Consider the following 14,671-nt stretch of genomic DNA (forward strand, 5'->3'; position numbering starts at 1 on the left):
TTTGTTTATGCTAACAGCAACACAACCAACATGTCATGCTAACCCCAAAATCCCACATACTCCATCAGCGCTCCATGGTTTCCGCGGATCATTAAAAATAATTACAATTCATACATTTTTTTGGATTCTTTTCATTCATTTCATAAATTTTTATTTTTTCATTAATTTTATTATTTTTATTTTATTTTATTTTTTTCGGTGTAACAATAAACATGTACCGAACCGAGCCGAAAACCTTGACCACGAAACCGTGAACCGAACCGAACCGTGGATTTTGTGATATATATATATATATATATATCACACTAGTTCCTTTCGGACACAAATTCCACAATAAAAGGCCAATCTTTATTCCCTCCCACGCTTTAAGAGCCTGATGTTGATATTGTGGAATCAAATGGGCGTGGCTTACATCGTGCAGCAGAAGAAGTATGATAAGCAGGAGATTTTACTGATTGGATTCCCTCAGCCCACACAGTTTGATATTGTCCTCTCCATGCAGCCTCTCATAACCCATTCAGTAAGATCATTTCAGTCTGATTTGTTTTGCGCACTCCAGTTTTTATATGAATCAAATTTTGCTCTGCAACGTATTTCTCAGGTCACCAGTCAGGGAGATCATCTCTCATGTTGCTACAATTGTTCCACAGACCTTTGCCTTGACTTCAATCCCTGTTTGTGATTTACTGGTCTAGGTTAGCCTGATGCTTTTAGATGCAGTCAGATGCTTGATGTGTTCAGTCTGTGCATAGTTAAAGGGTTTAGCTACCCATTAAATTGTGATTAAAATAGCCACCATGTCATAAAAATCTCACTTTCGGTAATTGTTTTCTTTGCAGGTGTGCGGCTCTGATGGAAAAACCTACAGGAACGAGTGCGAACTAAAGAACACCAGATGTTTGGAGAGGAGGCAGTTGTTGATTCAGAGTCAGGGACCCTGTGCAGGTCGGTGCATTACCCGCTCACCCCTAATGCGATTGCAGTGCACAGGTGCTTCCTCATTGTCGCTGCCATCCCATTACTCCACTCATTCCCTCCATCGATGGGGTTAACGTTTCGTCTCTCCTCGGGTTCTAATCCTCACATCGTCTCTGTTGTGTCTCTCCTTTGTTAGCCAAGTCGCTAACAGCTAATGAACTGACAGAGATAATTTCTGAATGTGATTTGCCTTTTCTGTGTGATTTTGCTCCAGGAAAGTTGATTCACGTGGGTTTATGTTTTTTTTTTTTCTTCAGCAGCGTTTGTGTTTCACGTCTTGAAACCGACGGCTCCTCTGAGGCCGGCTGGTGTGCACAGTTATAATCTTTCTCTCAGGCATGTGTGTGTTAGGAGCTGATTGCAGTAATGAGTCTTTTTTTCTATCCTGAAAATCTGACAATTTAAACCATTAAACTTGCCTCCGATCCCTAAGGATACCACTTTACTCCATTATGGCTAATATAAACAGCCATACTTTGCATGCGATAATGGCATTTACCCGGTGAAGTGATCGTTAGATCAGTGGCCGAGCTGCAAAGGTTAACCACCTTCCTCTCTGTGGCTGAGGCAAATGAAGAGCCTTTGCTGGTAAAGGCCGAGGAGCGGAGCAAAAGGCACTTAAGGGATTTCGTGTGATCATTCCAGCCTGTTTGATTCCCCCTGGGTCCAAAAGAGAGGAAGATGGAGCGAGCTGAGGAGAGGGAGAATAAAGGCAGCTCCCAGTGTTTCCACTCACATCCCTGTGGATTCTTCTTCCTCCTAAGCTGGTCTCCTTTGGGCGCTGACTGTCACGCTCCTCTACCCACCATGGATAATCAATCCTTTCTTCTGAACAGCCCTCTATGTGTACAGGACCTTTGGGCTTCTCTTCGTCTATTGGCTAATGGATGAACTCAGATCTTTGGGATTTTCCCTGCCCTCTACATTAATTATGTGAGGGGCAATTTTGAACTTGACCTTAAGTTCAGAAACCAGAATAAGAAGTTTTTTTTTGTTGCTCTGAGCTTTGAAAGAACTTTTTGAGCCTAGTTTTAACTTTCCTATCAGCTACAAAGCCTCTGCATAAAATTCATACAGCTTTTTCACAGTTTTAAGATACAATCAGAAAGTTTAGCGATAAAATTTTTGGATTTTACAAAAGAATAAAGCAGAATGTCACTTTCAAATAGGGAAAAGAAAATAATACTTTTTTTTAGTTAACATGCATTTGTATTCAGTCCCCTTTACTATGATACCCCTGAGTAAATTACAGTTGATGCATTAATGCCCTTAGAGGGTTTGTTAGGGGATATTACAAAAAAACTAAACAAAAGAAATAATGCCCCAAACTTTATAAATCTCATGGAACTCTCTTGAGTCCACCATTCCAACATTAGTGGATGATCCACCCTAAAATTATAGGTCTTTAACAGAAGCTGGTCACTCTGGAGGAGCTGCATGATCAACAGCTCAGGTTGGGGAAGGAATCATGTTGGTCACATAAAAGACTGGAGGTTCACTTCCAGAAGAAGGGTTAGCCTAAACATACAGCCAGGTTACAGAGGCAGCATCGAAGACCAAAAAAGAATTAGAGAATTCATGTTTTATTAAATCCTCTCCATCCACTCTGAATGAACTTGTGCTGCTTCACAACAGCAAATAAGCAAAACGTGAAACGTTCAGATTTGCAGAGCGGTTAGAAGCAAAACCCTGAAGCACATAATTATAGTGAGTAGTCTAGTTAAAAAAAAAAGAGGGGCGGATGGTAGATTTTTTTTATTTTTTGGCCTAATTAATATAGTCTATTAACTATATAGGCCACTTTGATTTTATTTATTTTGCTCAGGCTACTATGTGGGCTACTCATAAGCCCACAGACCGCCAAATGTTGAAAGGGAAATATTATTGCATATCATTTAAGAAGGGGGATGATTCTTAAGATTTTTTTTAAGAAGGAGGATGCCATTCCCCCTCATCAGCCCCTCAGTTCGACTACTGATTATAGCGAAATGTGTGTCGAAAAATATAATTTGATATTTTAGATAATATTTTCAGGTCAGTATAAAGCACATGCTCCCTGACTTTTCTCAAAAACTCGCTTCTGTAACTTTAGAGGGTCGAATCCGTCACTAAGTGAGTTTGGCTTTGCGGCAGTGTGAGCCCCCTCTTTAAACACGATAGCTAACTAAGCTAAAAGTTGTTGTGAGGCAACAAAACAGATCTGATTCATAAGCTTAACCTGGAACCTCCAGGTCTAGCGCCCCTAGTGGTTAAACGTTACACAAGGGGCTGGATATAAACACACGCCACATTGTTCAGATTTTATGTTTTCCAAAATTCTGAAATCCATGGATCATTTTCTTCCAGCTCATAAACAATGTGCACATTAGTTTTGGTCTGAATCCATTTATAATAAGATATAGTTAGTTATAAGATCTAAAAACCCTTTTCCAAGGTGCAGCACATGGATATTTATACTGTTTACAGGCCTGAGGTGATTCACATAATTCCTCTGTGGTACCTGTCAGCTCAAATATGGCGCAAGACTTAGTGGAAATTAGTGGAAATTTTAATAAGTCCATAAAAATACTATTATTGCAAAAAAAAAAGAAAGATAATACCGTTCAGAAATATGAAATGTACTATTGCTCGTCAAAGTGAGCGGCAATGTGCCTGGCAACAGCTACTGGAGGGCAAAGAAACCAAGCAAAGGGTGGAAGAACATATGAAATTAAAAGTTCTCCTCGTCCTAATAGGCTTGGTGCAGATAGCCCAATGCAGCGTTGGAAAGTGGCGAGTTAAATGAACTGTGTCCAGAGCCCATCTCTGGAGTGGGAAAGCGCTGGAAAAAAGGAGCGAGCCGAGTCATCACCATTAGGCTGTGGCTCATATCCACACCAGTAACAGTGTGATTTATGGCCCGGTATCTCCAGCCTCCAAACTCCAAATTAGCAACATAAGAAAGGGAGATTGGTTGGGGAATAGAGAGAGAAAGAGCGGACTGAAGAGAGAGCTCTCTTTTTTTTTCATCTACAACTTAACTTTTCACTCAAAAGCTTTGAACGATGAGCTTTTTCTTGCCTTGGCTATTAAACAATCCCCCCCCTTTTATTTTTTCTCCTCGTATTGTGTTTGCTGTTCACTTCCAGCTTGGAAAAAGAGGCCAATTTCAGGGACACGCTTGTTTCTATCTTGTTGAATGTAGCTCTGCCACAGCAGTTTGGCGGCTGGTGACAAAAGAGCTTTCTGTACAGGCAGAAGCAGCTTGGCACGTTCCTATGCATAAAGTAGTTTGTGTTTTTTTTTATATATATATATATATATATAAGCTGTAGGTTTTCAGCACAACAGGAACAAATGAAGAGAACATGCCGTGTGGTAGGTGGTAAATGTCAGCTGCTGCAAATTCAGAAGAGTCGTTGCTTGTTTTCACCAGAGGGATCAATTCTGTCTCACTGTAGGAAAAAAAAAAAAGCTGCTCCAATTGTGTTGTCTAAAGTCCAACCAATCCAAACCTGACCAATTCCGTGTGTATTCAGGTCCCTTTCTTCTCTCCTTTGTGCCATCTTCCCCTCAGAGAATCCTCCCGCACCTCCGACTGAGCTGACGGCGCCGCAGCACTGCAGCCTCTCTCCGTACGGCTGCTGCTCCGACAACGCCACCGCCGCTTTAGGGGTCGGGCAGGCTGGATGTCCCAGTAAGTCCATGTACCCCTTCCAGGCTCCGCCTACTGAATTCCAGATGCTATCAGGCTTTATTGACCTTCACTGCTGTTGAAGTTTCTGCAAGATTACAAGCAGAGCTACAGAGCTGGAAGCGTTTCAGCTTAATCCAGGGAATAATTATGATAATGCCAGTCTTTACCAACGAAAAAAAAAAAAAAGCAAATCTTCTGATGATTTTGACTCTTGATATGGTGGAGATGTGGAATGAAAATGTTGCATCAGGCCGTAGTCTTTGAGATCCTGAAGATTTAGATAAAAGCGTAGATTTTCCACCCCCAACACAACCAATCCATGTTGTAGAAAGGATTTGAAGAGCTTAAGAATCACAGATGTTGTTGAATTTTCCACAGGTACGTGTCAGTGTAACGTCCACGGCTCCTACAAGGGCACCTGCGACCCGACCAGCGGGCAGTGCTCCTGTAAGCCGGGCGTCGGCGGGCAGAAGTGCGACCGCTGCGAGCCAGGCTTCTGGAACTTCCGCGCCATCGTCACCGAAGGCATGAGCGGCTGCACACGTAAGGAAGCCAAATAATCCACGTCGTCTTGGAGCTGCTTTCTGCATTCTTATCAGAACCTCAGGGAACGAGGAGGATAGATGTAAAGGTCAACGTTCCCATAATGTTTAATGCTACATTCATAAAGCGTTTGTTGACAAACAGGCGAAGTTACTGACTGAATTTGAGCAGATTGATTTCCTGTTGCATCCTTTAATGCTGTCAAAACAGGACTGAATGAACGGCTATGCGGTTGAGGCGTGAGGTCATGACCTCTTTGTTTGTCTTGATGTAATGTAATACGCCGACCGCTGCCTCCTGGAGCCAGGTAGCCGGCTTTCAGTCACCAGCAGGGAGCCTGCAGGTGTCTAACCTGTGGCCTGACCTTAACAAGGTTTACCCAGCGCAAGCAGACAGCAAACAGAACACCAATGAGGTTTTCAGCAGGAGGGGAGCAGGGAGATAAAAATAATCACATCATTGATTCGAGGAACATGATGGGCTTGATGTCCTTCCCCGAGGTTGTTGTTTTTTTAAGGTCCTTTTACAAAATCATTCTCCTCCTTCTTCTCTCCCCGCTTGAGGTGAGTTGAACTGTTCCCAACCTCTCACTCTAAGACAAAGATGTATCTCTGTTTACCTACCGCACTTAGCGAAGCTGCCAGTTATTGTCCCTGATCGATTTGTTTTGGGTGTTTTTTTTTTCAATCAACGCTTCACTTTTTTTCTTTATCTCCACTTCATTTCAGCGTGCAGCTGCGATCCCACAGGCTCGGTGCGGGATGATTGCGAGCAGATGTCGGGCCTGTGCTCTTGCAAGACGGGGGTGAAGGGCTTGAAGTGCAACGTGTGCCCAGATGGGAGGAAGATCGGCATGAACGGCTGCGACAACGGTAATAAGAGAGAGAAGTGAGGTGGATAGAGGCGCCTCAGGCTCCCCTGTCCTCTCAGCTTTGCTCTTCCATCCTGAAGAGGTTTTCTTTCACTTATCTGATTAGTGGATAAGCCTTATGGCGGCCACTCTTTCTTGATCTCCTCTCGGCATCCATCAGGTTTATTGGCGAAGAAGGAAGTGGCTGCGAGATAGCTAATCAATAGTGATTAGGGAAATAGTCGAGTGTTCAAAAGGCCCATGAGCGACATATTACCCATTGATGTTTCTATTTCTCTGCATCAAGCCTCATGTTGGATGATTCAGCACCAACATGTATGTGCTTACATAAGAGCTATTGATGGCCTTTGATTGAAAATAAACCCGCCCCGGCGATTGCTTCGAAGGAAACGGGAAAGAAAACAGTTAAAGGAAAGGTTAGTTCCTGCTGGGGGGGTGGGGGCTGCCGCTCCTTGATTAAGATTCACCATCTGACATCGACTGGAAGTCAAACGCTTAATGAAGCCAACAGTCTCAGCGCATAGCGAGGCGCTCAGACACACACAGAGATAAAAAGAAAAGGTACTCAGAGGGTGCTTCACATGAAAACATGGGGTGGTGTGTGATGCTGTAACAATGTGATGAAACCAAACCACCTCCGAGGGTTCAGCTGTTGGATCAACAAGGATTCATCTAACCTTTAGGGGGGAAAAGATGACAAACGCTGCAAAAAAGTTCTGAAAATGTGTAAAAGTGTCTTAAACTAAGTGTATTTAGCCTTAATGTAAGTAGGAAAATAACCTGCCAATAGAATAAGCATTTTTAACCTCAAAATAAGATAATTAGGTATTATGCACTTGAAGTAACGTTTGTTTTTTTCTTATTTTAAATGTAAACTGTCTTGTTACTCAATTCTAGAAAACGGCACTTATTTTAAAAAACAAAATTACTTCCTTAGATTTACATTTTTTGCAATGCAGGTGAATGGATGATATGAACTCTGCTTCTCATATTGCAAAAAACAATCTAGAAATAAGTAAAAAATTCTTTAATTAAGTGTATTTACCCTTGATTTGAATAGGTAAATGAGATAATTTGCCAATCAAAAGACTATTTTTACTCTTAAAATAAGATAATTAAATAATATCCCCTAAAATAAGACAATGCATTTGTGTTTTCTTATTTTAAATCTAAATTGTCCTGTTCCATTGGCAAAATGATTTTTTCCAGTGTAATAAACATCAGTTTATTAAACATTACAGTGATGTTGATCATTATCAGAAGGGACAGAAGGAGTAAGATTGCAAACCTGTTTCCTGCACAGGTCCAGACGCCCCAAAGTCGTGTGAAGAACTGGTTTGCAGCTTCGGTGCAACCTGCATCGAGGAAAACGGCCAGGCCCATTGTCAGTGCCCCCCTCCTGACTGTGATTTAAGAAACAAAACAAAGGTATGTTTGTTTGCTCGAGCGAGTGGGTTGATCCACGAGCCCCCTCCCCTTCAAACTGAACAGCAGGGAGCTAACATGTGGCTCCGGCTCCCGTCCCTCCATCTCTGTCACTGTGGAGCAGGTGTGCGGCTCAGATGGGGTGACCTACGCCGACCAGTGCCAACTGAGGACCATAGCCTGCAGGCAGGACAAGGACATTATGGTGCAACACTTTGGACAGTGCACAGGTGAGCCTGAGCCATACCTCAATGCATCACAGGCGGAGAGGTTAGCCAGCTGTCCGAATGGTCGCCTGCTGGTTCTGAGACCGTCCAGCTCTCTATCTCGAGGGGGAAATTAGGAAAGCTGGATCGGAAACGCTAAATAAATGCTAGTGCTGCAGATACGCTAACTGGTCACTTTATTATGTACACCTGTTCAATTAGCCACTGATACAAATAGCAAATTAACCAATTCCATGGCTCTAACTGCACATGTTTAAGCTTGTGTTGTGTGGGAGAGAAAGAAAAGGAGACAGAAAGATGGGTCGCCATGGACTGTTCTTAAAAAAAAAAAAAAAGACTTAAATTCCTTTTTTTTTTTTACCATTGATCCTACAAAAACATACAGAACTGCACTGTAAAAACAGGCTAATAATGGTTCTGCTGAGAGAATAAATACGTCTTTATTTGTTCTGTTCCATTACCAGATCTGTCCCAGAAAAGTAATCCCTGCTCTGTCTGGCAGCGCATTTTGGATTTATAAATAAATGCCTCATTTTTTGATTTCATGTTTGCATTTCATTGTACTTGTTTAGTGTATTGTGGATAATCTAAAAAAGGACAACTCAAATACAGATGAAGACGATATTTCACCGGAAATGTTGGATAAAGACACAAGAAATATGAAGGAGGGAATTCAACGCATTTATTCTCTCAGCAAATTCATTATTAATATTTCATACAATGTAGCTTTTTATGTTTTAATAATTTAAAGATAGAAATAGGCACTTTCAGTGTCGCCTTAACATTATTTGCAGTAAGGATGACCTGGATGGATCTGTGGTTGCATCTGATGACACCTGGTGACAGTGTTGACTGTACGTGCATAACATTGCCTGACTTACATTCCCATCTGATCTGCAGATCTTCCTTTACTGCAGAAGTGAATTTTGACTTCATTATATCTAAATTAGATCAGTCAAACCTGATCTACTTGATTTTGAGATTCTTTTTCTAAAAGTCTTTCTTTTATTTGGCTTTAGAACCATCTTAGATTAGCAGAAGCTGTTCCCCCTGAATCCCCCCTTCTTTGCCTCAGCTGCTCTGACGCTGTTTTATGGGATCATTTCTTGTCACATTTTAGAGCCCGTAGCACCGATAGAGCATCTCTGAAACACTCCCCCTGCTGACTATATCCATCCAATCTGAACAAAGCCCCAATCATATCAACCAGTTTCTCTACATTACAATGAATGAACTGTCCTCCAGTGGCCTCCAACATAACCAGATCTCATTCTGAAAGAGACCCTTTGGAGCATTTTTGACCCAGAGATTCTCATCATGGTTACACTGGAAAACGTGTAACCTTGCTTAAATAAAAAAAAAAATATGATGTCCAGATATGTAAAATATTTGACCTCACAGAATCTGAATTTAATCACTTGTAATGACCTGATTATTTTATGCTGATGTGAACAATAATGCTAATTTAATGCTAATTTCCGTTGATGAACCAAACTAATATACTGAAATTGATCCAACCTAATGTACTTACTTTTAACTAAATTAACATGAATTAATGTTTGTATTGACACCGGTTAATTAATTTAAATATATCCAAATTATAATTTTCACATTTCATTTGTCTTTACTTCAAAAATAATTTCCGTTTCCCATATTAGAAATTCTTAAAAAAAAAAAAAAAAAAAAAAAAAAACACCTGGCCAACAGGTTACTTTAAATGTATTTATTAACTGTTAATGTAGCGTGTAATGTATGGTGTAAATCCAGGTGGTGTAAATTGACGTTAACTAACCTCGGCAAGCGGTAGTAGTTAGCAACCGTCGCTAACACGCTCACCAAAACAGCCCTCCTGCTCTTTATAACAGTGGAGGCTCCCGCTGCCAGTGACGGTTGGCTAACAAGCATGTAACGTGAATGAAACTCCACTCTGTACCTTCAAGCAATGTTTGTTTAGCTCTGGATGTAGTGAGGGCTTTTGGCTAGCTTTTGGTTAGCAATTCATTGTCATAACGTTATCGGTGAATGAAAAAACCCTCTCAGACGTCAGCTAGCTAATATTAACTCGCTAACTAACCAGCTATAACATTGATTATATGCAACTGCTTTGCTACTTGCGTTTATTTATGGGTTAAAACCACCCAGGAAGTAGAGACGATGAAAATGGCGCTCTCTCACGGTCTGGGACTTGGACTTGTTGATAGTCTGTGACTTGGACTCTATCATGTGATCTGACTGTGTGCAAAGCGCAATTCACATGTGACTCAAACATGAAAAATTACCTGCAGGTCATGAATAAATATATACACTACCGTTCAAAAGTTTGGGGTCACATTGAAATTTCCTTATTTTTTAAGGAAAATAACTGTATTTTTCAATGAAGATAACTTTAAACTAGTCTTAACTTTAAAGAAATACACTCTATACATTGCTAATGTGGTAAATGACTATTCTAGCTGCAAATGTCTGGTTTTTGGTGCAATATCTACATAGGTGTATAGAGGCCCATTTCCAGCAACTATCACGCCAGTGTTCTAATGGTACAATGTGTTTGCTCATTGGCTCAGAAGGCTAATTGATGATTAGAAAACCCTTGTGCAATCATGTTCACACATCTGAAAACAGTTTAGCTCGTTACAGAAGCTACAAAACTGACCTGCCTTTGAGCAGATTGAGTTTCTGGAGCATTACATTTATGGGGTCAAAATGGCCAGAAAATGAGGACTTTCATCTGAAACTCGACAGTCTATCCTTGTTCTTAGAAATGAAGGCTATTCCATGCGAGAAACTGCTAAGAAATTGAAGATTTTCTACAATGGTGTGTACTACTCCCTTCAGAGGACAGCACAAACAGGCTCTAACTACAGTAGAAAAAGAAGTGGGAGGCCACGTTGCACAACTGAGCAAGAAGATAAGTACATTAGAGTCTCTAGTTTAAGAAACAGATGCCTCACAGGTCCCTAACTGGCATCTTCATTAAATAGTGCCCGCAGTAGCCTGTTTCTTTAAAGTTCAAACTTTTGAACGGTAGTGTACATATTGAGAGAAATCAGAAACTTTGTTTTGGGTCCTTTATACGTGTATTTATTTCATGTTAAATCAAACTTGGAGATCCAAAAATAATGAGTTACACAATCAAATCAATAATTTTATCCAGTTTACAGTGGAAATCATTAGTTTGAATGAACAGCTACATGTTACACTTTTTTCAGTGTATTTAGCTGTAATGTGTGATGATTTAATGTTAGATTAAACCCCAAAATCTGAGGACTCTAACCAACAGCTTCCTGTATTTATGCTGTGAATAACTAAGGCAGGTTTGGAGCTGATAGAGACTCGAACCTGGTGCTGGAAAAGTCTACCTAATGACTTTCGTGTTGGTTAATCCAGTAGTAGTAGTTTCTCAAGACACAGCTAGACTGCTGCTAACGATTAACACAGCAGTGATATCCATTTAAACCCCTTAGAACGGGAATGAAGAGGGCTTTTTTTTCTTGTCAGAAGGTGAATAGAAATGCAGAAAACATGTGTACATGGGGGAAAGGTGCAGCTCCTGCCTCCTTTAATCCAGATGTTGACGGACGGGGCTCGGATCGCTGTAATGGGTGCCGGGACGCCTGCCAAGGCCGCAGCTTGGATGTGGAGTGAAGATGTCGCGCCGGCTGCCAGCTTGGATCACAACAGGAATCTAGAAAAGAGGCCGGAGAGCGGCCAGGGGAGAAACGGGGCCAGCTGTGGAGCTGTGGTCATGAGCGACTGCCAGGTGTCCGGCGTCTGTGGGTGGAAAAATGTTCATTCACCTTATCACTTCAATGGGCGCAGAGTCAGCGACCGGAAAAACCCGACAGGGGAGGCTTTCCATCCCTCTCCATGGAGTGGTGTTGATTAGACCCCCTGAGTCGGGACATATCCATCGGTGGTGAGGATGTCAATATGGTCGAGAGCAAGTGGCAGCCTCAGATAAAAAACAGAAAAATGCCCAGCAAGAAACAGACAAGGCTTTGATAAGTCCCAGAACATCTGGTAATTACACATTCAGTGCCGTGGGTGGCTTTAGTCGCAATAGCAGCCAAAATCAGGTCTGGATTCAGACGCCTCTGTTGCCTGGCAATGGAGATGTGGGTTGTGTGTAATCTCTCACCTAGCATTGCTGCACAGGGAAAGGCAGGGAGAGACGCCTTGCAGCGGGCTCTCTTTCCTATCTATCCCTCAGGAGACATGGAGCCCACAGACAGGCAGAGAAGATCTTTTAATTTCTTCCCAAGGATGCGGTCGCACCGCGGGTTGCTGCGCCGCCGCTGTCAGCTCAGGGAGGGTGGGGGGGTGTTAGATCTCCAGCTTATTTCACGTGTGGCTGGGTGCGAATTAGCATTCGCTGTGCCTCCGCCCATCACCACGCCGCAGCTTCGCCTGCTTTCCCACCCACTGTTTACACGCACGGCTTCCAGACGCCCGTCCTCGGCGCTGCGGCGTGCTAATGCTCAACAAGCTGCTTTGTGGCTTAACTGCCGCGCCGCGCCAAAGGGCCTGAATACATGAGCGAATATTGGTCGTTTTGTTTGCTCACTGATGTGTTGCATCATTTCACTGGTTAACACTAGTGAAAGATATGCTTCTGAGACGTTCTTACCCAGAATCTACAAATTCTAAGTGCAAACATCAGCCCTGTGATAAAATGTACGTAGATTCCTCTGTTTTTTCTTTATTGTCCCCCTTTTTTAAGGTCATCAAATAATTGGGACTAATAGATGTTTGTTTTAGGTTTATTTTATTTTTGGTTTGTTCTACATAAGTCACATCCGGGGTGGATTATTGTTGAAACAATAACCTAAACTGAAAAAAAGGGACTTTTTGATCCTGTTGATATTATGTAGAATTTACTGCAAATCGTCATGCAAAATGACACATTTTATCTGATGTGTGGCTTATAATTAATTTCTGAATCTATTCCCATCAAAACAAAAGTGTTTTTTTTTCATCTTACCAAATAGTATCAACAAAAGAATTAAAATAAGTTTCTGACCTGAAATGAAACTAAACTTCCTTCTTTTTTCCTTCCTTGACCTTTCTTAGGTCAGTAATTGAAAATATTGTACATTACTTGTTGGCTGCATGGTGGTGTAGTGCTGTTGTCTGGCAACACAAAGGTTGAAGGATTGATCCCCAGCCTTGCATCTTCCTGCATGAAGATGCATGTTCTCCCTGTGAATGCATGAGTTCTCTCCGGGTACTCTTGCTTCCTCCGACAGTCCAAAAACATGACTGTTATGTTAATTGGCTTCTCTAGACTCTCCTTGCCTGAATGGTTGTACAGTATGTCTCTGTGCCTCTGAGTAAGGTTTACTAGCAAAAAAAAAAATATTTGGTTGATAAGAGAAATTTGGTTTTATATCTTCTTAGTATTTACAATCAACTTGACATTTACAAAGAATTTCTATGTAGAAAAAGAAACTAATTTTTTTCTGAGTAAATGGTACTCCAAATATTTTTCCCTTTATCTACATGACTACATTAAGTAGACTTCAGATGTTGTTGTTTTCGACTAAATCTAGTCAGTCCATTTTAGTCTTGATTTAGTGCAGAAATAGGTGTTATAAATTGGGTTGTGTTTGGTCGGTCAGATGTTGTCCCATTTTAGTCCAATAATAATAAATGTTGAACATTTATGGAGCAGTTTTGATAAAGCTGCCAGTCCAGGAAGGACCTCCAGTGCTCTTTACAAGATCATGAGTCACAGAGCCAGGATGGAAACATTCAAAACCCATTTTTCAACGTCTTTTCAACGATCGGAACATTATGAATTTCCACCTTTCACTTTTTAACCGTATTTAGACATTGTTTGGATGTAAATTATGACATCTTTTCAAAGTCTTTTAAACCAATTTCTGCTCGGTGGGTTGTTCCTCTAATATAACTAGTGAACAGATGGGAGAAAGTCAGTGACGTCTATCAGACTGGAAAGGATTATAAAGCCATTTTCAACCTGGCTTTGTGACTCATCATTCGATAAAACAGGTCGTTCCCTGGAGGGGTAGCTCTACCAAAACTGCTCCTAAAGTTCAGCACTGACTCCACCAGGAGGTAGAACTGAAGACGTTGTGTGTTTCAGTTGAAGAACAATAATCTTCAAAAGGGACTGAGTTAAAAGACATTAGCAAAGGATTGTCTGATGCAAGTTTGTAGATATAAAACACTTTAATGTGTCAAAATACACACTAATACTCCTAATCGGAGCAGTAACTCATAAGAGATAGTAAAAAAAAAAAAAAAAAAAGAGTTAGGCGTACTTCAGCTATGGAGTAAATTTTGTTCCACTATTGTTGTAAATTTGTGACTTCTCAGATTTAAATTGTTCAGAATATGATTTTGTTTTTAAATATTTCCTTTTTTCAAATGTATCTTTGTTAGATTAAGTTTTACAAATTATGATTACAAACTGCGTTTCTCACATTCTCTTCACTTCAACCCCAATACAAAGACTCGCTTGTTCGATAAAGCGTCCATGCAGACCAATAGGAATGCGTCTTTGCTTCTCTCTCCAGGGGAAAACTGCCTTCAGAAGTGATCTGTAAAATTCAACTTGAAGAAAATCAAATCTGTAAAACTCAATCTGAAAGAAATTAATAAAAAATATATATTATATGAAACAAGAAAATACATTCGAAAAAGATAAAACATACAAAAAAAGAGAAAAAGTTCCAATTTCGTGATTGCATTTTTTTTCTCAATTTTTGTTTTGTTTTGTAAATTTCCAAAATTGGCAGATACCCTTCATGCAACATAGATGTATAACATCCCACACTTTATTTTCATGATGTAAACAATCAAATACAAATATTTCCATCAAACCATGATCTTATTTTTCCATCAACAATTGAACAAAGACCTCAGCCACATTAAGAGAGGCAGTAACCGTCTCCTCATTTTTTACAAATTAAATCACAAACACATTAA

At 40.8% G+C, this 14,671-nt stretch overlaps 1 protein-coding gene across 1 annotated transcript in view; it reads left to right on the forward strand.

Moving 5' to 3' along the window:
- Nucleotides 1–14,671, forward strand: part of agrn (agrin) — a 187,808-nt gene that overhangs the window by 98,599 nt on the left and 74,538 nt on the right. Inside the window, exons 10-15 of the mRNA XM_015377825.1 lie at nt 840–945; nt 4,535–4,654; nt 5,033–5,197; nt 5,926–6,069; nt 7,372–7,496; nt 7,618–7,723. Coding sequence (XP_015233311.1) covers nt 840–945; nt 4,535–4,654; nt 5,033–5,197; nt 5,926–6,069; nt 7,372–7,496; nt 7,618–7,723 — 766 coding nt within the window. The remainder of the gene's footprint in view (nt 1–839; nt 946–4,534; nt 4,655–5,032; nt 5,198–5,925; nt 6,070–7,371; nt 7,497–7,617; nt 7,724–14,671) is intronic.

Source organism: Cyprinodon variegatus, unplaced genomic scaffold, assembly GCF_000732505.1.
Source record: "Cyprinodon variegatus isolate N-32 unplaced genomic scaffold, C_variegatus-1.0 Scaffold159, whole genome shotgun sequence".
In the NCBI taxonomy this organism is placed as follows: domain Eukaryota; kingdom Metazoa; phylum Chordata; class Actinopteri; order Cyprinodontiformes; family Cyprinodontidae; genus Cyprinodon; species Cyprinodon variegatus.